General features: G+C 49.5%; 10 protein-coding genes across 10 annotated transcripts; 5 read left to right on the top strand and 5 right to left on the bottom strand.

The window, feature by feature from the left end:
- Positions 1-122: 122 nt before the first annotated feature.
- Positions 123-1,797, bottom strand: PEX2_094440 (uncharacterized protein; the record flags this gene model as incomplete). Its single annotated transcript, XM_016746714.1, has 6 exons — positions 123-605; positions 655-732; positions 869-1,157; positions 1,224-1,334; positions 1,393-1,595; positions 1,657-1,797. The coding sequence occupies 6 exons, from the start codon at positions 1,795-1,797 to the stop codon at positions 123-125; spliced, it is 1,305 nt and encodes a 434-aa protein (XP_016593990.1).
- Positions 1,798-2,275: 478 nt separating this feature from the next.
- Positions 2,276-3,357, bottom strand: PEX2_094430 (uncharacterized protein; the record flags this gene model as incomplete). Its single annotated transcript, XM_016746713.1, has 5 exons — positions 2,276-2,479; positions 2,527-2,636; positions 2,697-2,803; positions 2,864-3,029; positions 3,084-3,357. 5 exons carry the CDS (start codon positions 3,355-3,357, stop codon positions 2,276-2,278), a joined length of 861 nt encoding a protein of 286 aa, XP_016593989.1.
- Positions 3,358-4,388: 1,031 nt separating this feature from the next.
- On the top strand, positions 4,389-6,125 carry PEX2_094420 (putative S-adenosyl-L-methionine-dependent methyltransferase MidA; the record flags this gene model as incomplete). Its single annotated transcript, XM_016746712.1, has 4 exons — positions 4,389-4,538; positions 4,603-4,869; positions 4,954-5,158; positions 5,224-6,125. 4 exons carry the CDS (start codon positions 4,389-4,391, stop codon positions 6,123-6,125), a joined length of 1,524 nt encoding a protein of 507 aa, XP_016593988.1.
- Positions 6,126-6,406: 281 nt separating this feature from the next.
- On the bottom strand, positions 6,407-6,886 carry PEX2_094410 (phosphatase YCH1; the record flags this gene model as incomplete). The annotated part of the gene is made up of 2 exons (XM_016746711.1): positions 6,407-6,717; positions 6,775-6,886. 2 exons carry the CDS (start codon positions 6,884-6,886, stop codon positions 6,407-6,409), a joined length of 423 nt encoding a protein of 140 aa, XP_016593987.1.
- Positions 6,887-7,197: 311 nt separating this feature from the next.
- On the top strand, positions 7,198-7,902 carry PEX2_094400 (mitochondrial 37S ribosomal protein bS21m; the record flags this gene model as incomplete). The annotated part of the gene is made up of 1 exon (XM_016746710.1): positions 7,198-7,902. One exon carries the CDS (start codon positions 7,198-7,200, stop codon positions 7,900-7,902), a length of 705 nt encoding a protein of 234 aa, XP_016593986.1.
- A 380-nt stretch (positions 7,903-8,282) lies between these two features.
- Positions 8,283-11,693, bottom strand: PEX2_094390 (glucose-6-phosphate isomerase; the record flags this gene model as incomplete). The annotated part of the gene is made up of 5 exons (XM_016746709.1): positions 8,283-9,293; positions 9,387-9,399; positions 9,460-9,562; positions 10,019-11,139; positions 11,194-11,693. The coding sequence occupies 5 exons, from the start codon at positions 11,691-11,693 to the stop codon at positions 8,283-8,285; spliced, it is 2,748 nt and encodes a 915-aa protein (XP_016593985.1).
- A 924-nt stretch (positions 11,694-12,617) lies between these two features.
- On the top strand, positions 12,618-15,133 carry PEX2_094380 (uncharacterized protein; the record flags this gene model as incomplete). Its single annotated transcript, XM_016746708.1, has 5 exons — positions 12,618-12,636; positions 12,705-12,764; positions 12,823-13,415; positions 13,471-14,976; positions 15,041-15,133. The coding sequence occupies 5 exons, from the start codon at positions 12,618-12,620 to the stop codon at positions 15,131-15,133; spliced, it is 2,271 nt and encodes a 756-aa protein (XP_016593984.1).
- Positions 15,134-15,744: 611 nt separating this feature from the next.
- PEX2_094370 (L-fuconate dehydratase) lies at positions 15,745-17,293 on the top strand (the record flags this gene model as incomplete). The annotated part of the gene is made up of 4 exons (XM_016746707.1): positions 15,745-15,789; positions 15,855-15,959; positions 16,016-16,621; positions 16,691-17,293. 4 exons carry the CDS (start codon positions 15,745-15,747, stop codon positions 17,291-17,293), a joined length of 1,359 nt encoding a protein of 452 aa, XP_016593983.1.
- Positions 17,294-18,060: 767 nt separating this feature from the next.
- Positions 18,061-19,872, bottom strand: PEX2_094360 (cytochrome P450; the record flags this gene model as incomplete). The annotated part of the gene is made up of 3 exons (XM_016746706.1): positions 18,061-18,755; positions 18,836-19,672; positions 19,740-19,872. 3 exons carry the CDS (start codon positions 19,870-19,872, stop codon positions 18,061-18,063), a joined length of 1,665 nt encoding a protein of 554 aa, XP_016593982.1.
- A 668-nt stretch (positions 19,873-20,540) lies between these two features.
- PEX2_094350 (Cytochrome b5) lies at positions 20,541-22,010 on the top strand (the record flags this gene model as incomplete). Its single annotated transcript, XM_016746705.1, has 2 exons — positions 20,541-20,625; positions 20,686-22,010. 2 exons carry the CDS (start codon positions 20,541-20,543, stop codon positions 22,008-22,010), a joined length of 1,410 nt encoding a protein of 469 aa, XP_016593981.1.
- Positions 22,011-22,630: the final 620 nt, after the last annotated feature.

The following is a 22,630-nucleotide window of genomic DNA, read 5'->3' as shown; positions in this document are numbered from 1 at the left end:
GGAAGCACAACATATACCAAAGCAAAATCACAAATATAACCAAATAAGATCAGAATATGTAGCCTGTAATGGGTCCCTAGCTGCCCATACATCGTCAAACTTCCCCGAGAAGAATGGGTCCATCAAATCGTAGAAGAAGTGGGTGGTGGTATTGCGAATGCAGGATTGCAAAGGGGTACAGTTGCCAAAATCTCGGTGAGGTCGGTTCCCACGTACATAGCGTTGGTGTTATCAGGCATACTCAAACAATATAGCATATGGTGAAGCCAGATACCAGACAGTCGTGAACCCGACGGAGGGGTATTGGGTGGGTCACGACTTATACAGGCTCGAACGTCGATCCACCGGGGGAGCATGGGTTGATCATTATGCAAGATGTTGACTTGCAATACCACATTATCCACGGTGACATCACCAGATGCTGTGACCATCATTGTTGAAGCAGAGACAGGCAGTGGCGCGCCACTCAGTGCTTCAAGTTGATCTCTATCGCTTTGGAAAATCTTCATTGCTATAGCACCAGTATCCTCTAGAACACTGAGCGCCATGGTATGTTGCACTGTGTTTGTTCTCCAAGTGTTAGGATTCCGGATTGATACTGTAATCTGTTTCGTGTTAGCGTTCTTTCGTAAATTTTCACCTGGAAAGTCATACATTGTGCGAGGCGTAGAGCGGAAAGTTCGGAAGCAGACTGAAGAACAGGTACATCGGTTCCGGTTTGTAGTGGTCCATCTATAAGTCAATGTCAGAGATGTATGTACACAGGGTGGGTATGTCTATGTCTTCATGCTGGACTAACTTGATAAAACAAGGAGTCTACGTATGAATGGGGGATAAAGCTCTTAGATCTTTCTTGTATTCAACTCACTCCTTCTACCCAAATACCATGTGGGCCAAGCTCCTGACTCAGAGTGAGAAATTCCTCCATGTCCATTTTCTTCGGGCCGGCAACCATTTTCCCATGTACCCAGTATGTGACTTTGTTTTCATCCCAGACAAGTCTCCGGGAACGGTACGCATCCATGATGGCTAGCACATTGGAGGTATTCCCATTGTCCTGACCCAACTCATCGAAGCTCTGTTTGACCTTCTTCAGAGAATCAAGGCGTTGAACGACTTCCCAGCTAAGACCGCTAGGCTCAGAATTGATCATGTCTCTAGAAAAGAGCGGGTTTAGTTATTGTTGTGAGAAAGGCACAGTATAGAATGTAGGCTCTCCTTACGTCTGTTTCTGCTTGATCTGCTGGTACATTCGCAATTTTTGTTCGAAAATGGCAGGCATGATATTCTCATCGATGCGTCTGTGACATCTTGCAATTTGGCCGTCGACATCACTACCACGAAAATATTAACGACGAGTCGATAGACAGAAGAACATAGCATGGGTCTTACTCCTCAGCGAGATCGGTCTCGTTTCCAGACCATCCGTCGGGCAGCTTGGTAGGATCGGTTATAGGTTCGTCACGGTGTCCCCATACTTTCGGTGGCTCGAAAAATTGGCCACTTAATGAAATGGGACCAGAAAGACGTAGCTCTTCCCCACGCTGGAGGAGGTCGTTTGCAAGTGCAACATGAGGCAGACTTGGATCTTGCTTCTTTTGAAAGGGACATTATGTGAGTAATCTTCATGATACAAGAGGTAAGGGGATACAATACCTTCTTCCCTTTCTTCGCAGCGGGCTTGCGGGCATGACTGCCGCCAGAGATAGTTCCCTTCGAACTCCTGCGTCGCTTCTCCTCTGGAAGACCGGGTAAAAGCTTCTCATCGGCTCCTCTTTTCCGGCGAGTGGTAGGCATTTCGAATCAATGCCACGTTGGATTATTGGGGAAGAGGGGACTGGAAAGAGTTGCGGGTTGATCCTAAATAATAAGGCAAGAGATGAGGAAGTAAGAAGACTTGAATTTCGAAGATCAAACGACTTTTATAAACTTGGGATATCAACTTTCGTCTGCTGTCAAACAAAGAAGGCTGCGAAGAAAGAAAAACTCGGTACCCACTGACTCCAGACATCAGCGCCAAACAAACTTGAGGACTCAACACGATGGCGAAGCTCATTGACATACGAGAAAGAGCGGCAAGACAAATAAACGCTCTCAATCAAGGCTAGCAGGGGTATAACATGAAGCATGCAAGAAAGTGCCAAGCTCTTCAAGGACAAAGAAAAGGCTGCGCTATACATAGTAGCCAAAGACTTTCTCAAGAAGTACTCCGTAGTGAGAGCAGCGCATAAGAGTAAAACAAAGGAAGATAAAAAAAAAAATGCAACAACAACAATCAAATTTCTTCCTCGGCGTCCTCCTCTTTCTCTTCATCAAATTCCAAATACGAAACACCAGAAGACTCTTTGGAATGGGTTTGGACTGATGTGTTCTCCGATTGAATTGGTGACATGACGGCGGCAGCACGGAAAATGTGAACAAGCAGACCGAGTACCTGCCGGTAATTGTTGAGGCGCGCAGAAACAATGTATTCACACCACTATTCAAACGTTAGACACGTATGATTTAGCGATAGAATGTACTTACCTGAGAGTCATTATTAATTTTCAGGAAAACAAAGTATTGGCCATCGGACACAACACCATACACAGTCGAATCCATCTTGCCGAGTTCTTTTCGTTTCCTGTGCACGCAACCTTTGCTCCAGTTAGATTATGTATCCCAGAATATAAAACAAGGATAGTTGGAGCACTTACCCATGTATCCCAGAGTTTGGGACACTCCACTCGTGGCTGTTGCCCCGGACTTTGCTTCTACCACCACAACGCTAACCGCAACATCTTCTTTTGGCCCATACCACAGGCTGTAATCAGGCCGGCCAATCAAATCATACTTCATTTTATCATGTACGACTGGGCCATACCTCCAGTTGGCCTCCGCGTTGAGATGCACGGTATTGCTCGTGTCGTCGGAATGGGAAGTGATGTGGTGATGCGAGCATACGAGAAGATTGTTGAGGGTGATTCTTGTCAATGCTTCATTGGATTCACTGTTTCCAAAGGTATTTCGTGTAATCCTCATCCATTCCGCTTGTTAAAGTCAGTCAGATGTCACATTGGCAATGTTCCTTTGGGTATACGTACTGCAAATGGGAGATGGATCAACTGGAGGCTGATTTTGGAACTCAATATTGTTGAAAGAGAAGCTCAGGTTGAGCATTGATTGCACTTGATCAATTTTCAACGAAGAAATTGCCAGTGTGGGTAACTCGTATTCTCCTCCTTGTATCATCGTGGTCAGGTTTGCAAGCGAAGCTTTCAATTGGGCGAAGGAAAGCTTTTGAGTTTGGATGTCTAGGATAGCGTTCACAAGCTTCCTCTTGGTGATCTTTTTCTTGATGACCTTGTTGGGAGGCATCTTGATGCAATGGCAAGAGAACAAAGATGTGAACAGGGGAGGTGGGAGAGAGATCAGCGTGGAGGAATCAAAGCTTCAAGCTAGGACAGTAAACACAGAGTCAAGTTCGAAAAATTTGAGGTTTGATAGAAACTGGGAAGAAAATGGGATTATAGGGGGATGGAAGTGAGACGGATGTAAGAGTTCAAGAAGAGAAAGCCTGGGGTCAACAATATATATGCCCTGAAGCTGATACCCGTTTCCTAAACAGGCTTAGTATGTAGCAAACGACTTCTATTGTTCCAAGAGGTCCTATCAATTGATCCATGGAACTGAAGCTGATGCCCATTTCCTAAATAGGCTTAGTAGCAAACGACTTCTTTGTTCCTACATATGCACATATCAATGTTCAAGGTTTGTTCCTATATAATCCATGGTACTGGAGCTGACACCCATTTCCTAAATAGGCTTAGTAGCAAACAATTTATTTGTTCCATCAATGGTTCTATTGTACCTGACAAAAAGAAAAAGGAGTCACCTTGGAAGGTCATAAACCGCGGCAACATGAACATGGCTGGAGTAGAAGGGATGAAGAGGGCAGTGGCAATGGCGGTCCTCATGTATTAGGTACAAGAATAGTCGGCCGCGTTTGCGGCCTTGTGATATCTTTTCAGTTAATCTTTTTGGTTGTCTTTTTGAACATCTTTTTAAATGTCTTTGTTTTGTATATATTTTGCTGCTCATCTCAGTTGTATAGATAGACGGTCGAAAAAGGCGGAGAAAGGCTTAATTTGCGAAATGGACTTTTCTATGTATAACTTTGGATTGCCAAGCCATACCATCTTGGGACTAGCGGCCGATAACAGTCCGATAAGGATATGATCACGTGCTTCGGAGCTTCCGCGGAGAGATTGAGAGAAACATCTCGACTTGGCGCAACGCAATAGAACGAGTGTCTGGGGCCCAGACGTTTATTTACCTGCTGCAAAGGGGCTCTTTATTTCATTTCATGACAAGACAAACAATCACCGTCACTCAGCCCCGAGCCAAGAATGAACCAAGCGACGAGGCGCGTAGCGTCGCATATCCTCCGCAGACCTCGCAACACAGTACTTCCAAGATGCCCAGGAAGATGGAACTCCACATTTGAGCAGAGGGAATGGTCTACGCCGCTAGCGAAAACATTGGCTAATGTCATGAAGGTACATATGCACTTCGCCTTGCCTCTTACCGCACTTTTGCTGATCATTCACTGCTGGAAATTAGGTCACTGGTCCTGTCCCAATCGCGGCGTTCATGCGCCAGGTTTTGACCTCCCCAGATGGCGGATATTATACAACTCGAGGGGAGAACGGAGGTGTCTTCGGTAAAAATGGTGATTTCGTCACATCGCCCGAGATCTCGCAAGTCTTTGGAGAATTGATCGGTATATGGACCATCGCGGAGTGGATGGCGCAGGGACGGACGAGAAGTGGCGTCCAGCTGATGGAGGTTGGCCCAGGAAAAGGAACTTTGATGGATGATATGCTTCGGGTGAGTTGTTGCATATATGCCTGTTTTCGTCATAAAACGATACAAGAAGACAATTGGACTGACCACCATTTCTATAACCAACAGACTTTCCGTAACTTCAAGAGCTTTTCTTCGAGTGTTGAAGCTATTTATCTTGTGGAGGCTAGTGGAACCCTCAGAGAAGTGCAGAAGCGGCTGCTGTGCGGCGAGGAGGCCGTTATGGAAGACACAGATATCGGACACCGGAGTGTGTGCAAATACTTTGATGTACCTGTCATCTGGGTGGAGGATATTCGTCTTCTCCCACACGGTGAGTAATGATATGAAATCAGTTGCCCCCTTGTCTGATGCTGACCAACGACATCGGCGATACAGAGGAAGGCAAGACACCCTTCATCTTCGCGCATGAATTCTTCGATGCGCTTCCAATTCATGCATTCGAATCTGTCCCGCCATCACCAGAGAACCAGCAGACCGACGAGCCTCGAAAGATCATGACTCCCACCGGCCCAGTAGAACTACACAATCCGCCCAAACACGCGAACACCCCGCAATGGCGTGAGTTAATGGTGACATTAAATCCAAAAGCCATCGAAGAGAACATAAAAGGAGAGCCCGAGTTCCAATTGACCAAAGCCAAAGCCTCCACTCCGTCATCGCTAGTGATCCCGGAGATCTCTCAGCGTTACCGAGCACTCAAGTCGCGGCCAGGCTCGACCATCGAGATCAGCCCCGAGAGCCGAATCTATGCTGCGGACTTTGCCCGCCGTATCGGTGGTGACTCTGCTTCTGCGCTTGCTGCTAAAAAGACATCTGCTTCTGGCCCGCCACCGTCATCACAGAAGAAGACACCGTCTGGCGCAGCCCTGATCATGGACTACGGGACCTTGTCAACCATTCCCATTAACTCGCTGCGCGGAATCAAAAGCCATGAGAAGGTAGCACCACTCTCGGAACCGGGCCGAGTGGATGTCAGTGCGGATGTGGATTTCACTTCGCTGGCTGAAGCAGCCATCGAAGGCAGCGATGGCGTCGAGGTCCACGGTCCTGTTGAGCAGGGTGACTTCCTCGGGGCTATGGGTATTGAGGAGCGCATGCGTCAGCTGCTCCGTAAGGAGCAAGATGAAGAGCACAAAAAGACACTAGAGACCGCCTGGAAGCGATTGGTTGAGAAGAGCGGCGGATCTATGGGACAGATCTACAAGGTCATGGCCATTATACCTGAAAATGGAGGACAGAGACGGCCTGTTGGTTTTGGAGGCGGCATTCAGATGTAGAACGGCAAGTATCTTCATCTTGTGTTTCAATAGACTCTGAGCGTAGACTGCTCATTCATGTACAATAATTTCGTATTCCATTAAATAGAATAACATGGACTCCCAACATACAGAAACAATCAAACAGGACTCCTCGGCCCCAATCTCCCACAATAATAATAAAATGAAAATGAAAACCATAAATGCATCTAAGTGGTATCTCTCCTATCAAGTTCGTTAAATCTCATGAAAAAAGGCAGATGCATAAAGTGACCGCAACCCCCATCATCTCAAGGCTCAGTTCAATATTCCTCCCAGATATCCGCAGCATAAGCCTCGGTCAGTTTAGTATCATTTCCATACTTCTGCTGCCATTCCACAAACCCACCCTCGAGCACAAATACTTGCTGCTTCTGATTCTCCTCCGCACCAAGTGTGCTCTCACGCTCGCGTGCATAGCGAAGGGCGGCAGAGGGACCACGTTGCTGACTGAGTGCACAATGGAATACAACCATTTTCTTGTCTTTGAGAGTACGAATAAGCTCAGGCATGCGCACGTCCAGCGTTGAGCTAGGGACCCAAGTTGATGAGTGGATATGGCCACCAACGTGGTCTGTTTCAACTGTCAGCTGATATTGTTTGATTATATGGAAAAAGAAAAATCATTTACCAGAGTCTCGGACGTCAACAATGGCTAGGTTGCTGTGTTCGCCGGTTGAGAGCAGGGCCGCTAGAACATCGCGGCCCATGCGGGGGAGAGTTGCGATTGAGATAGACGACATTCTTTTTTTGCGCAATTTTGTAACTGTTTTATATCAAAAGAGCGATTGGGAGTGAAATGAAAGAGATATTTGAAAGCTCACAATATTTGCAGATATGATATTTACAATCTCTAGAAAATGTCCCCAAACCACATGGCACGTGACCTACAATTTCCTTTCCAATCGGGAGACGATGATTTTCCGCCACGGCAACTTTGAGCACCTCCGACCCTACGCGCCCACCTCGATCAATTCTTCATTCTCAAGCTCAGGAGACAGTTCAATTCATACCCCATATACCTGCTGCTCTGACACGAGCGAGTCCAATCAAAATGGACTTCCGCCTCCTGGCCCGCAGCCTCCGCGCCAGGCCAACACCATGGCTCCAACAGCAGACCCAGCTACACCGTGTCGCCTCCCTCGCGAACGGAGTGCGTTACAATTCCTCCAACTCATCACCAAACACACCCTTCAAACCCACATCTCCCACCGACCAGCCCATCACAGCCCCCGAGGCCGCTCAGCAAGCCCAAGCCCAAAAGCCGGCGTCCGACGTCAACGAGCAACGCACAGCCGCCCCCGAGGCTGCAAAGCCCGCCCGCAAGCCGGTCTCCGATTTCGACGACATCCTCAGCAGACTCGACCTCACTAAGCCCCGAGAAGCAACCAGCAGCCACCGCCGGGTCTTCTCAGACTCGCTTTCCCGGGCTGTCGGCGAAGGCGCACAGAGCGGCTACCGGGGACGGTCGAGGGCGCCCCTGCCTGCACGCAAGGTCGAGCTGAAGCTCGGACCGACGCTTGGTCGTCAGGCTCATGTTGAGCCTGAGCGTGGTACTGATCTCGGTGGTGCGCTGCGCAAGCTTCAGGCTACTCTTTCGCAGAATCGTGTGAGGCAGGATGCAAACGAACAGAAGTTCCATGTCAGGAAGGGTATGGTGCGCAAGCAGAAGAAGATGGCGCGGTGGAAGAAGCTGTTCAAGTTCTCCTTCCAGGGGACTGTGAAGAAGATTCAGCGTATGCAGGCGCAGGGTTGGTAGTTTTGTGCTGATCCTCTGCTTTGGGCTTTTTTGCTGCGGCTTGTCTACTCGGCTTGTATGTATATACTGAAGAGGCTGGTGTGGGTGATGGACTGAGTGGGCACAGTGGCATCGGTCTGAAAATTGGTTTTCTTTTGTTACTTGTACAACTATTATCTAGGTACTTCATTTTTGTGTTGAATTTGGCTCTTGCATTAGATATGGAATGCATCGGATTTGTTTGACTCGGTCACTTGGGATATAACATCATGATATGTAGAGCACCAGCTTTTTTGCTAGTGATCAAATTTGCTTCCCTCAAGTTAGGTACACTGTACAGGTCATAAGCGGCCATTCTATATGTACCCAGGCTATACACTCATTCCTCTCGGTTCTGCATATCAATCCCTCTTCCCACTCGGGAACCCATATCCACTTCCAACCCCGTTTCCATTGCCATTGCCATTAGCAGGGCCAGAATAACCACCGTATCCATTATTCTTTCCCCCGTTGCCAAAGGTAACGCCCGGACCCTTCGCTCCACGCGCGGGACTCCCACCCAAAAGCCCATCTCCGTGCCAAGGGGTTCGCCCACGACCACGCAGGCCATTGCGCTCCCAGAATAATGCAACCAAAGCACCAACTGAAGCCGCCATAACAAAGAACACCAGCTTAGAAAAGAAAGACCCAGATTTCTTCTTAGACCCAGTCGCCAGCGCCAGCCACGAGTCCAAAGGAGGCCGCACCGGCCACCCAATACTGGCACCGCCCTCCAACCACGCAACGTGGAAAGAGAAGGTAAGCGGCTCGCCACGCACGACCTTGGTGCCATGTCCAGCAGTCCAAGGCTCACGCGCCGCCTGGGAAAGAGCAACTGGCTCCTCGTCCTCATCGAGCTTAGGGTTTTTACCGGTATTATCGAACTCGGGGGTCGAGTATGCGATACCGCCAACTGTGAAACCAGGCTGTCCAGACTGGCCGCCGCGGGTCTTGGAGCTTTGTTCTGCAGCCGCGTCCGAGGCCATGTTGTGCATGACGACGTTCATATCCGTCCAGATGTGCAAATGGCTCAGCTGAAGCGTACCCTGCAGCGCAATTGTGAGCGGCGTGAAGGGCGGCCCGTTGTCGGCTAGTGCAGAGAGGGTGTCTGCTTCTCCTGACATCTGGTCTGAGTCTTTGTCCGCGTGCTCTGCTGCGCCGGCGGATGGTGTTAGTGGCGCTGTTGGCACGCGGCAGGTCATTGGGACATCTGAGTGGACGTAGAACTCGAGCAGATGGTACAGCTCATCGGAAAGGGAGTCGATGGTGCATGTTATTGTTTCAGAGATGCCGTAGTGGAGGGAGAGGGGGCGGGCGGTTTCGTTGCAGGTCACGAAGGGGACGTATTGGAGTTTTCCGAGATTGTCAGTGACCTGAAGGTTTTCGCGACATTAGCTATGTGAATCTCTGTGGTCTGCGCTATTGTCTCCGTGTCAGGAGACGGTAGACAGGTTGGTGGCGCTTACATGTTCTCCTTCCCTGGTGTAGAACAAACAATGGTTAGCCACGCTCTAGAGATTGGTTGAAGAGTAGTCTCACATGGTCCGATTCAGACATGATACTGGGATATCCTCTCTCAGTTTGTATCCCTCGTTGTTGTCATTGATGTTCCCCGCAAGTGCGCTGGTTGGCCACAATGCGCCTGTCAAAGACAGCAGCGCCACTGCTGTAGAAGACGGGCTCAATTGGCGTATATGAGACATTGTCATTTTTATTCCAATAATTGTAAGAGGGTAGCCGCCCCGCGTCGGCAAGTTTCCAGAGTTCGAGGATGGCACAGGAGTCAAGGACGGAGTTCTACCGCGTTGCGGAGTTGCGGACAACAAAGCGGGTTTCCCCTTGCTGCTACTTCCAACCACCTCCGTACTTTGAATTGCATCATGTCTAACCCCAACCCTTTCTATTCTATAAGGTGACTCGCAGTCTATACGAAAAATTAATTGATAACGAAAATATTGAGAATCATTCATTTCTTTTCAAACCAAGAGAAATATGTGGAAAATCGTTGCTCGTCAAAACTACACATCCCACAGTGCTTCATATAAGACTAAAACACTCTAAGACAAATTGGCCTTCTGCTTGAAAGCAAGCAACAGACCACTGGTCGAGCTGTCGTGGTCAGCACCGGCTCCCTCGGTCTCCAGCTCGCTCTGGATGTTCTTAGCAAGGGCCTTGCCCAACTCGACACCCCACTGGTCGAACGAGTTGATGTTCCAGATGGCACCCTCGGTGAAGGTGACGTGCTCGTAGTAGGTGATCAGAGCACCCAGGGTGGAGGGGGTGATCTTCTGGGCCAAAATAGAGGTGGTGGGACGGTTACCCAAGAAAGTCTTGTGGGCAACAAGCTCCTCGGCAGCGCCCTCGGCCTTGACCTGAGCAGGGGTCTTTCCGACCATCAGAGCCTCGGACTGAGCGAGGAAGTTAGCAGCCAGCATGCGCTGGTGCTTGCCACCCTCGACGGGGTTGTGCGACTCAGCAGCCATCAAGAAATCGGCAGGGATGAGCTTGGTGCCTTGGTGCAGAAGCTGGAAGAAGCTGTGCTGCGCGTTGGTGGCAGGCTCACCGAACAGGATGGGTCCGGTGGTGTACTTGACGTATTCACCGGTGCGGGTGATGGCCTTTCCGTTGCTCTCCATGGACAGCTGCTGAAGGTAGGCGGGGAAGCGGTGCAGGTACTGGTCGAAGGGAGCAACCAGATGGGTTTGAGCACCGAAGAAGTCGCTGTACCAGACGCTCAGCAGACCACCAAGAGCGGGGATGTTCTTCTCGAGGGGTGTTTCCCGGAAGTGCTTGTCCATGGCCTGAGCACCAGCCAGGAACTGGTGGAAGTTGTCGTAACCAATGTACAGAGCGACGGACAGACCAATAGCACTCCAAACGGAGTAACGTCCACCCACCCAGGACTCGAATCCGAACATGTTCTTGGCATCAATGCCGAACTTGGTGACCTCGGACTCGTTGGTCGACAGGGCTACGAAGTGCTTGGCAATGTGTGAATCTTCCTTAGCAGACTTGAGGAACCAAGACTTGGCTGTGTTGGCGTTGGTAGTGGTCTCTGCGGTAGTGAAGGTCTTAGAGGCAATCAGGAAAAGGGTGGTCTCCGGGTCGGAGTTCTTAAGAGCTTCAGAAATGTGGGTGCCGTCGATGTTGGAGACGAAGTGGAGCTTAATGTCGGGGTGGCCGTAAGGCTTGAGAGCCTCGGTGACCATTACAGGGCCGCTAGGTACAGATGTCAGCTACAATTCCTGCTCAACCAAGGACAGGAATGCTTACAGATCGGAACCACCGATACCAATGTTAACGATGGTGTTGATCTTCTTGCCGGTGTAACCCTTCCACTCTCCGCTGCGGACCTGCTCGGAGAACTCCTTCATGTGCTCCAGGACGGAGTGGACATCCTCAACCACGCTCTTACCATCGACCTCCATGGGCTCCTTGGCAACATTGCGCAGAGCAGCGTGGTAGACAGCACGGTCCTCGGTGAAGTTGATGTGCTCGCCACGGAACATGGCATCACGGAGCTCCTCAACGTTGGCCTCCTTGGCGAGCTTGACCAGAAGAGAGACGGTCTCCTGGGTGAGGAAGTTCTTGGAGAAATCGAAGAGGACCTCCGTGTTGTCCACGGTGTTGGCGAACTTGTGGCTGAAGTTCTCAAAACGCTTAGGGTCCTTCTGGAATTGATCCTTGAGAACTAGGTTGCGTCCCAAGGTGGTGTGGTGCTCCTGGAGCTCCTTCCAGGCAGGAAGGTCGCTGGTTTGTGAAAAGCCGGGCATGATGACGATGAGGGGTTCTATGGGCAGAGGGTCAGCGTGGGGCAAGCGGAAAACAAAGGCAATGTTGAGGGAAGTCAGGTTCAGGATGTAGAGGAAGCTTGTCAACGTACATGAAAGATAGATGGGGTGATAGAGAAAGAGTGAAGAAACAAAAAAGAAGTAAGAAAACTAATGGCGTCAGTTGCTCCCGGCGCATTGGGGTCCGAGGGGGGACGTGGGGCAACATCATCATTGCCGCATTCGGCCGTTATTTCACTAATTTTGTCTTTTTTGCCTTTTTTGTTTAATTTGCCTATTTTGCCTATTTTACTTGTTTTGTTTTTTCTACTTGTCTCACTGCTATCATTGTTTTGATTGGAGCCTTTCTATTATTATTTCTCCTTTGGTTCTCCGAAGGTGCCGAAATGTGTATACCCGGTATACACATTCGGCCATTTATAATCTCGTCCTCCGTAGGCTATTGCTTTTACTCTTCTAGGCCCAACTCAATTCAATTCCAGAACGCTCTCTTGTGTAGCAGGCCGTTCGAAATTGAACGGCTATAGCTTTTTCAGTTGTAATAGTCCTATTCTTAAGAGTCCCAACGCGTTAAACCTCCTGCCGAGATGCAGGCCACTACTGCAAGTCTACATGCATTGCAACTCTCCGAGGTCCAGATATATAGGGATTCCTAATGTTCTTTGAATTATTTGAAGAGTAGCGACATTGGATTCAATGGCAGTACCGAGCCCCGAGGAGATGTCCACGAGGTGTAAAGCATTTGCAGGTCCAACCCCGTGGACGGCTAAACACGTGCCACCTTTCTAGGTGTTCTGGACAATTCACCGCATATCTCACCGCCCGTGCTTTTTTGTTGGCAACTGATATTCGTTTGAATTGAGTCTTGATCAACCTCACTTCCTCACAAGTGGTACAACTTGCATAATGTACAATCCTTACCAAGGTGAGCACTGCCGTTCCCTTGATCTTTGAGAAAGCATTGATTATTTGAAGAAACTAACTCTTACATAGCTCCGGGTCTTTATGGACAGGCTCCTGACTATGGCGCCTATGGTGCGCCTCCGGGCATGGGTAAGTTCGCTCCTCTCCTATGGTAGTTTCATTTTCAATTTAGGCTGACTAGCTCAAGCACCTCCTCCAGGGATGGCTGCTCCAGGTACTGCTGCTCCTCCCGGCATGCAGCAAGCAAATGCCCAGCCTGGTCGTCCAGGAAGCTTCCCGCCCAGCTTCCAACCACCTGCGAATATGCCAAACATCAATTTTTCTGCGCCAGTGATTCGCTTGGGTACCTCGGGCCCCGCCAAACCTGCAGCTCAAGACAGCGGTCGGGAACGGGGATCCGATGCTCCTGGGCGCCGCGGTGGTCTGGGGTCAATGGGAATGGATACCCAGCGCCATCATGGTCGCGATCCCATCATGCAACTCCAGCCTCCTACACGCGACGAGATCGTGCGCACACTTTTTATCGGCGGTATTACAGAGGGCGCTGGTGGTGATGATGGCATTCAACGTATTCTACGATCTACTGGTATCTTGCGTCGTTGGATTCGCGCGACAGATGCTGATGAGAAACCTTGCCGCTTTGGCTTTGCCGAGTACGATGACCCGGAGAGTCTTGAGATCGCCGTTGAGACCTTGAAGAACGTCGAAGTGCCAGTCAAGAGACAGACACCCCGCGCTGAAGGTGAGGAGGAAAAAGAGGTTGAAAAAAGCATGCTTCTGGTACGTATAAATTACCTACCCTAGTCTCGGATCTGACTACTAACTTATCTGATAGGTTGTCGTCGATGAAGGCACCCTCACCTACCTAGAGCAATTCGAGTCTAGCCGAGCCGAGCAAGACCCCGAGGAACGCCAGGCACGTTTCACCGCTGCCCGCAAAAATCTGGATAATGTCTTGTCGAGCCTCTTCCACCCCGCAGCTCCCCTTCCAAAGGAGGAGGTTTCGGCCCTTGATCGGGAAGGCGACAGCGAAATGAAGGATGCTGAGCTTGCGAAGGATGGTGAAGTGGTCACTATTCCAATTACAATTGAGGATGAGCTAGCCGATATCCCCCCGGAGATGCGCGCCAATGTGGCCAAGGAGATCTCGGCTTTCCGTGAACGAAGCACCCGCCGCGACATCGAGCGGATGAAGCGCGAGGAAGAAATTGAGTCGATGGAGCGTGCACGCAATTCTGGCCGGATCAATCGACTTGCTTCGCCTCCGGCATCCGCTCCCAGTGGCCCTGCTGCTGGTATCAACGGTATTCCATTGGGCCCCCGGGATCGCAATGTGTTGAACGCACCTTCTGGTCCGAAGGCATTTGGTGTGCAGATTCCCAAGGATTATCAGAAGGGAGTTGCTTTTGTCAATGGTGGATCCCTCAACGGAGTCTCTATTGATCGCGAAGGCGAGGATTCCGATGCTAGCGACGAGGAAATTGAACGCCGTCGACAGGATCGGCTTAAGGCTGAGCAAGAGAAGCAATTCGCAGACCAAGAGCGCCGCTGGCTCAGCCGTGAGCGCAGCCGAACTGCTGCCCTGGAGCGAGAGAAGAAGCGCGAGGATGAGGAAGATGGAAAGTTGCAAGCTGCGCACGATGAGATGGAAGCACGACTTGGCGCTTGGAATGACGATGTCGAGGACAGCCGGAAGGCGGTCGATTACTACGCAGACCGCGGTGCTTGGCTCCGGAACCGTGCAAGCTTCCGTGCTCGTGAGGCCAACATTGACGATGCCGATCGCGCCGCTGAGGATCGCGAACGTGTGCAATCCGCCAAGCAGCAAGAGCAGGCTCGTGGTATGGCCGACGACTTCCTCGCTCGGCAGGCAAAGGAGCTCGAGACACGTCCCCAGGAGGCACCCCGCGAACCCCAACGCTTCAAGCTATCCCTTGGGGCTGCCGCACAGAAGGCTCAGGCCGCAACCAGCCGCCGCGCAATGGCCGATGTGGAAGGTCTGTTGGAGGACGAGGAAGAACCCGTTACTGCAACCCGTCGGCAACTTATTCCGATCAAATTCGATTCCGCTGCCGAAGCTGCAGGTCTCACCGACGAGGAACGTACTCAGGCTGCCCGTCAACTCGCAGCAGAGATTCCGGCCGAGAAGGAAGGCTTGTGGAACTGGGCGGTCAAGTGGGAATTTGTCGACGATGCTGTCATCACCGACCAGCTCAAGCCTTTCGTCGAGAAGAAGATCGTCGAATATCTTGGTGTACAGGAGCAAATGCTGGTGGATGTGGTGGAGGAACATGTGCGGAAGCATGGATCGCCTCAGGAGTTGGTGGAGCAGCTGGTAGAAGTGAGTTTTTATCCCTTTTTCTTCCTTGTGAGAAATGTTACTAACCGTGATCCTCTATCTATAGGCATTGGACGAAGAGGCCGAAGTCCTTGTTCGCAAGCTTTGGCGGATGATCATTTTCTGTTCCGAGAGCGAGAAACGAGGCCTGTCTTCGTGATAGGGCTGCATATCCAACACCTGGCCTTGTGCCTGATGTCTCTAGGCTTCATTGAAATACAACATCATGTACACAAAGGAATAGTTGCTTGTATGATTTCAATTTTTCTAAAATCGCATACCCTCGGGGAATTTTCCCACAGGATCTGGTCTAGTCTGCATGTAGATGCAACCTCCCACGTAACTTGGGGTAAAGCACGGAGCAGCTCCGAGTATAGTACCTGGGCTGTGATTGGTGGAATTACGTATTTTCCCGGCATTTGCAATTCTCCGCCAATGAGGACGCATCTGCGGCAAATGACAGAGGATGAGGGAGGGGCGCGGGATTAAACTGGGGATGGCGCGGGGGAATAGATTTGCTGTATATACGGCGTGGAATCTCTTTCGGTTTTTGAAATCTTTTCTCATTGATATCCCTCATCTCCTACTCTTCTCTGTGTCTTTGAGCTGCCAAAAAAGAGTGAAATCGACTCTCAACTCTATACCCCGGATATATACACCCCGCATTTCTAGATTAACCAACGTGTTTCTCTAGAACTGACTTGCGCCAGCAATATTGCTAGCAATTTAGAAGAAACTTACCTCTACCATCACAAATAACAACCATTCACAATGGTCAAAATCACTGGCTTCACCACACGGGACGTGCGGTTCCCGGTACGTCAATCTTACCCCCGGAGCATTTCCATACCCAATGCACAATACTGACAAGCCCACCATAGACGTCGCTTGACAAGACCGGTTCAGATGCTATGAACGCTGCAGGTGACTACTCCTCCGCCTACTGCATCATCACCACCGACTCAGAACACTCCGGACATGGCATGGTACGTCACACCACATCACCAATTTACAAGACTCCAATTAACCCAATCCCCTACAGACCTTCACAATCGGCCGCGGCAATGAAATTGTCTGTGCAGCGATCTCCCTGCTCGCCCCAATGGTAGTTGGTAAGGATTTGGATGAGATGACCGCAGACTGGGGCAAGACCTGGCGCTACCTCGTGTCCGACAGCCAGCTGCGCTGGATCGGCCCCGAAAAGGGTGTGATCCACCTCGCCCTCGGCGCTGTCGTCAATGCTCTCTGGGATCTGTGGGCCAAGACCCTCGGCAAGCCCGTCTGGCGCATCGTTGCGGACATGACCCCCGAGGAATTCGTGCGTTGCATTGACTTCCGTTACATTACCGATGCCATCACGCCTGAAGAGGCTATCAGTCTTCTGAAGGAGGTTGAGTCTGGCAAGCAGGAACGTATTAAGGAAGCCGAGGCTAGCAAGGCTGTCCCTGCTTATACTACCAGTGCTGGGTGGTTGGGTTACAGCAAGGAAAAGCTCAAGTCGCTGTTGGAGCAGAGTGTTGAGCAGGGATATAGGCATTTCAAGCTTAAGGTTGGAGGAGATTTGGAAGATGACAAGACTCGCTTGCGTATTGCACGTGAGGCTATTGGGTATGACAAGGGTAACATTTTGATGGTTGATGCCAACCAGGTACGTTATCTCTCCTGAGACTGATTCCGTTGCACTTCCGAGTCAAACTAACACTTTGGAAATGAATAGGTCTGGTCCGTCCCCGAGGCAATTACCTGGATGCAAGAACTCGCAGAATTCAAGCCCTGGTTCATCGAAGAGCCCACCTCCCCCGATGACATTCTCGGCCACGCCGCCATCCGCAAGGCCCTGGCCGACACACCCTACGGACCCGTGGGCGTTGCCACAGGCGAGATGTGCCAGAACCGCGTTATCTTCAAGCAGCTCCTGCAAGCTGGTGCCTTGACTGTCCTGCAGCCCGACGCCTGCCGCGTCGGTGGTGTGAACGAGGTTTTGGCTATTCTCCTGCTGGCACGCAAGTTCGGCGTGCCTATCGTGCCGCACTCGGGCGGTGTTGGTCTGCCAGAGTACACACAGCACCTGAGCACGATCGACTATGTTGTTGTTACCGGCAAGAAGAGTGTCCTCGAGTATGTGGATCACCTCCACGAGCACTTCGTTCACCCATCCAGTGTCAAGGATGGTTACTATGCTACCCCCTTGGAGCCTGGGTACAGTGTTGAGATGAAGGCTGAGAGTATGGATGCTTTCGAGTACCCTGGTCAGGAGGGGAAGAGTTGGTGGAGATCCGAGGAGGCGAAGAGCATTATTGATGGGCCCAGAGTTGTATAGATTTGATAATAGACTTGAGTGTGGAGTTTATTCAGACGATTATGTATTTATGGGAGAAAGAAGGAGGGCACACGGCTTTACTTGCGGCACAATAACCTCAGCCTCAGGCCGGACCAAATCAAAGTACGCTCGCTTCCATTCACAATAAAAAGATAAAACACATATATTAAAATGGGTTTATACGAAATAATTGATATAGTGAAGTATTTGTTAAATATAGGTATTTGTAAAAGCCAGGTCCCATGTAGTATTGTTAGTTTAGATATAAAATTTTACTCTAGAAAAGTCTCTTATATCACTTTGCTTCCTCCCCCTACTATCCTCGCTTCTAGTGAACCTTTTTGCTCATAAGTGCGCTAATGAGCTTGGTTGCATGCACCTTTGGTCTCACGGCTCTTCTTATAAATAAAAGGGGCTTACTGAATAGCTTTGTAATGTAGAACTTAGGCCTCTTTAAATATAATATCATCCTTATCAATCTCTAAGGAATTTGAATACAAATAAGAGGCCAATTAGAGTCGGGACTCGGTCTGGTAGAAAGTGATGCTCTACATCCGGGATATCTAGGAATATGACCATATCATCAACTTAGCACACAAATCGGGAAAAGAACAGGTCTGTAATACCTCACAAGCCACATCAGTTTCTGAGTTAAAATGAAATTGAAATTCTAACAAGATATAATACAAAGTTCTAAATATTGAAACAGGATAACGTAACGACAAAGATACAGCTCATGGAAACCAAGATGACATCTGAGACAGCCTTCAAACAGCACCCTCAGACTTAGGGGGCCATTTGACACGCCTCTGCGCACGGACATACAAATTGTTCGGGCGGATAAGCTGGAACATTGGATCGTATTCGATAGGTCCGTCGCCCTCCCGAACGAATTTGTAGTTGTAAATCAACTTCGGGAGGAAGACCTTGATCTCCTGAAGCGCAAAGTTGAAACCGATGCACATACGCGCACCAGCACCAAATGGTACGTAGGAGGTCTTATGCCTATTCTTCACCTCAGGGGTGTCCCAACGGTCAGGGTTGAACTTGTAGGGGTTATCCCAGATATCAGGGTTGTTGTGAATGTGGTGAATAGCAGGGATGATAACTGAGTCCTTAGGAAGTTTGTAACCCCCAGGAAGAACAAGGTCGGTCTTTGCAGTACGGCCAGGCTGGAAGGATGGGTTGTGTCTGCGTTGCATTTCCTTAATATACTTGTCTTGGAAAAGTAGACGCTCAGTGAAGTCGGCAGTGATCTCGGTCTCGTCATTGAAATCATTGTCAATCAGCTCCTGGAGAAGTCTCTCCTGCATTCCAGGGTACGTGACCAGGCCGTAGATGAGCCACGAAAGCAGGGAGCTTGTTGTGGTGAAGCCAGCGGCAGTGGCAACGACAAGAGCCCAGACGAGACTTTCTTTTGGTAGTTTCTCGCCCTTGTTATCAGTGGCACGAATAGCATAGTCTATATGAGAGTATTGTTAGTTATCAATAATAATTGATCGAGGAAAATAGAGGAATATAAAGGGACATAGAGATACTAACCAACCATGTTGGATGCTTTCAATGCGGCATCTTGTAGAGGAAGATCTTCTTCACCACCTCTAGCAGCATTCTGGATAGACTCCTCAACCATACCCTCAATGCGGGCCTTAATGTCCTTCAGGCGCTTAGGATCACCAAAGGGCAGACTGCTGTACCAATCACCCTTTGAGGTGACCTTTTTATTCAAAGAGAGCATCTCGGCAATCAGATGAACCATATCGTGGACAGGTGCGTCAGCCGAAGTAAAGTGGTGGAAGTCCAACCCAAGAGTGAGTTTACCGACGGCCTGAGAACCGAGTTTCAGCATATATTGGTAGACATTCCAGGCTTCACCCTGCTCATCCAGCTCATCGAAGACTTTGCACGCATCTTCGACGGTCTTTTGCATAGTAGGTGCGTAGTGGCGAACTGCCTTAGGACCTAGTGCAGGAGGTAGGAATTTATGAGCCACTCTCCATTCAGGAGAATCGGTATCACCTAGGAAGATGCCTGCTGAGGAGTTCTTCAGGGCATGAAGGGGATGAGATTTATTGATCTCTTTGGTGAAAAAGTCGGATTCGGCGAACGCAATGGCTGCGATGTCCGGGTCATTGGTGTGGTAGGTCACGCGACCCATGCTATTTGTCTGAATAACCGAACCGAATCGCTCAAAAAGACGCTGGTGATTGCCAAGGTGATCAGGGTAGATCTCGAAGAAGTTGCCTACGATAGGCAACCCTTTGGGGCCCTCGGGGTCGCGGACAGCGTGGCCATCAATGGTGATGGCCACTAGTCCCTGAGCAGAAATGATGTCTTGAACTTCGGGGAGGTCGGCATGGTCAAACTGGAATGCAATTCCTACTTCTGTGTTAGAGAGTGCAGTTGGAAGTGGTGGCAATGCTAAATTCTGCCTGGGCTTGCTTACCATTTGGCTCGACGATAGCAAAGTGTGCAGCAATCAAGTGTTTCAGTCCGTCGAGGTCAGTGCTCGACTCGATCTCAACTTCTATTGCGGACGTGACTGGATTACCGAGGAGATAAAACGTTCGTGAAGGCATAACGGTTCAGTCTTCGTGGAATCAACTTTTAATGTGTGGCTTGTATGGGTATCACCTTGCGCGGTTTCTGTTTTATATATACACCTTTATAATGACGCGAGGAATTCCTTACAAGTTCTCTCACTGGTAAGATCCGAGTGCCGAATTTTCGGGAAGGCCGGGGAGGGTCGGTCATTGCCGGAAACTTTCCATTTGATTGGCACTTGGACTCGGTTCAATCGTTCCCTTCTCATATGAGCCGAAGCAGTTATTGGACACAGCCTTCGTTTGGCAGATACTCGGCATGCCGTTGTACCCGCCAATCGGGTTGAGCAAATTACCTCGTTTATCGGTAAGAGTTTTGATTGGTCGCCCTACGCATCATTGCTTTTTTTTTACTATGGCTCTCATCATTCTTCTCTCCGGGCCGGGATGGGATCTCTCGGCATTGAAGAGGCAAGTTATCCTCGGAGTATGGTCGATAAATTGAGCAAAGAAAACCAGATATTACTCCATATATTTATATGAGTTGGTCATCTATTTCTTTCGATTTTTTTGATTGAGTCGAACAACGGACCATCTACAGTCGTTAATTTTCCTCTCTGATCATTTTTAAATCGAAGAACCCTTTTGCCAAAGCCCCCTAAAAGAAGACCTTCCTCTCTCCCGAAAGACAAGATCATTCATCAATGGCAGCTGATAAGGTGTTCAGTGTGGACGATGTCGCCTCCCACAAAGACAGAACTGACCTATGGGTTATAATTCACGGAAAGGGTAATATGTGCCAGTCAATATGTCGATTGCAACGTTGATAACTAACGGGTGATGTTCTAGTCTACGACCTTACGAAATATGTGCGAGACCACCCTGGTGGCGCGGATGTCCTGTACGATGTCGCTGGGGTCGATGCGACGGAGGCATATGATGAAGTTGGCCATTCAGAGGATGCGGATGAGATCTTGAAGACATTTTTGATTGGCACAGTTAAGGACGCCCATGAGATCAAAGCTCCCAAGAAGGTCGTTCGCCTCATCCAGTCGACTACTCCGAAGAAGGAGAGCACTGCGGCATCGGGTTCTTCCGCTGGCGCAATTACCATGGTGATCGGCTCCATTGCTGGTGGTGCGGCGCTTTACTTTGCTTCCCCTCATAATTTCAAGCTACAAAATCTGTTGCCAAAGCTCCCTCTACCCACTGTGGCCTCGCTACAATCCACACCGACTATTGCCCTGCCGCAAGGAGGATTCTTCACCGGATTTACTGCTGCTACCTCTTTCTGTGTCACTGTTGGTGCCGTTCTTGCAGCCAAACTTTCGAATTTCACCCAAATTGAGTCTGGATTCACCAAATACCCTCCGCATTTGAAGAGCCAGCCTATGGTGAAGGCGGATCCTGGACTTGCCCGTGGTTTCCTACAGCCTAAAGAATACCAAGCTCTTCCCCTGGTCAAAAAGGAGCAGCTTTCGCCAAGCGTCTTCCGCTTTGTGTACCAGCTGCCAAAGGAAACTGATGTCATTGGCATTCCAATCGGCCAGCATTGTGCTATCAAAGCCAATATTGACGGAAAAGATGTTGCCCGCTCCTACACCCCAACCTCCAATAATACAGACCTGGGTAGGCTGGAGTTGGTTATTAAGTGCTACCCCGACGGCCTCCTGACCGGAAAGTATCTTGCCAATCTGAAGGTCGGCGATAAGTCTCTCTTCCGCGGTCCTAAGGGTGCAATGAAGTACAAGAAAGGCCTCTGCAAGAAGATTGGAATGGTGGCTGGCGGTACTGGAATCACCCCTATGTACCAGCTTATTCGCGCTATCTGCGAAGACGAAACCGACACAACAGAGGTTAGTCTTATCCTCGCTAACCGCAGCGAAGAGGACATTCTTCTGCGAAAAGAACTCGAAGCATTTGCGAATAATTATCCTAAGAACTTCAAGTTCTGGTACATGCTCGATAAGCCCCCGCAAAACTGGGCCTACGGCAAGGGCTTCATCACCCGAGATGTTATGACTGCCAAGCTCCCGGCGCCTTCTCCCGACACCAAAGTTATGCTCTGCGGACCTCCTGGCATGGTTAAGGCTGCCCAGACTGCTTTGGTATCCATGGGCTTCCAGGCTCCTGGAGCTATCACGAAGATGACCGATCAAATGTTCCTCTTTTAGACTCATTTATGATTCCTCTATTCGTGTGGCTCTATCATTTTTTCTTTTATCTTATCGTTTTTTGTCTACTCTTGATGCTTCAAACAACTGTATTATCTACTTCTTTTCTTCATTTTCATATTTCATTTTCATAGACAAGTAATAGAATTCACATTGTTCTCAAATGGTCACCAACCAACCCAACTTTAACTTGTATGTGGGAGATATTTGTAAATCGACTAAACATGGTCCACTCATTTGGCGCTGGATGCGTCTCACTTGGATACGCACAATGATGTAAATGTTTCGCATAATGAGTATACATGCGATGCAGGCACACTTCATATGAATTCAAAGCCAGTAATGTCTAAGGCGTGCAAGGCTTATTTGAGGTTCCTCGCACTAGTCACTCCATCGTAGGATATCTATTTAAAATTAAATCGTTCGAATCAACTACGCCCTTGTAATTTTTGGAAGCCATTAGTAGCTCCTTCATAATTTTCTTGGCTAATCTCTAAAGGGGAGGCTAGTCCATGCATAGTACTTAATTAGAAGATAACACAGCAACCAATGAGCAAGTGCATATTAGCTAGCCTGAAGGTCTCAATCCTGTCACTATCGGTTAACGCGCTGCGGCCAAT

Source organism: Penicillium expansum, assembly GCF_000769745.1.
Source record: "Penicillium expansum strain MD-8 chromosome Unknown contig333, whole genome shotgun sequence".
In the NCBI taxonomy this organism is placed as follows: Eukaryota; Fungi; Ascomycota; class Eurotiomycetes; order Eurotiales; family Aspergillaceae; genus Penicillium; species Penicillium expansum.
Note: the sequence above shows the minus strand (reverse complement) of the source record. Positions and strands in the feature narration are given on the sequence as shown.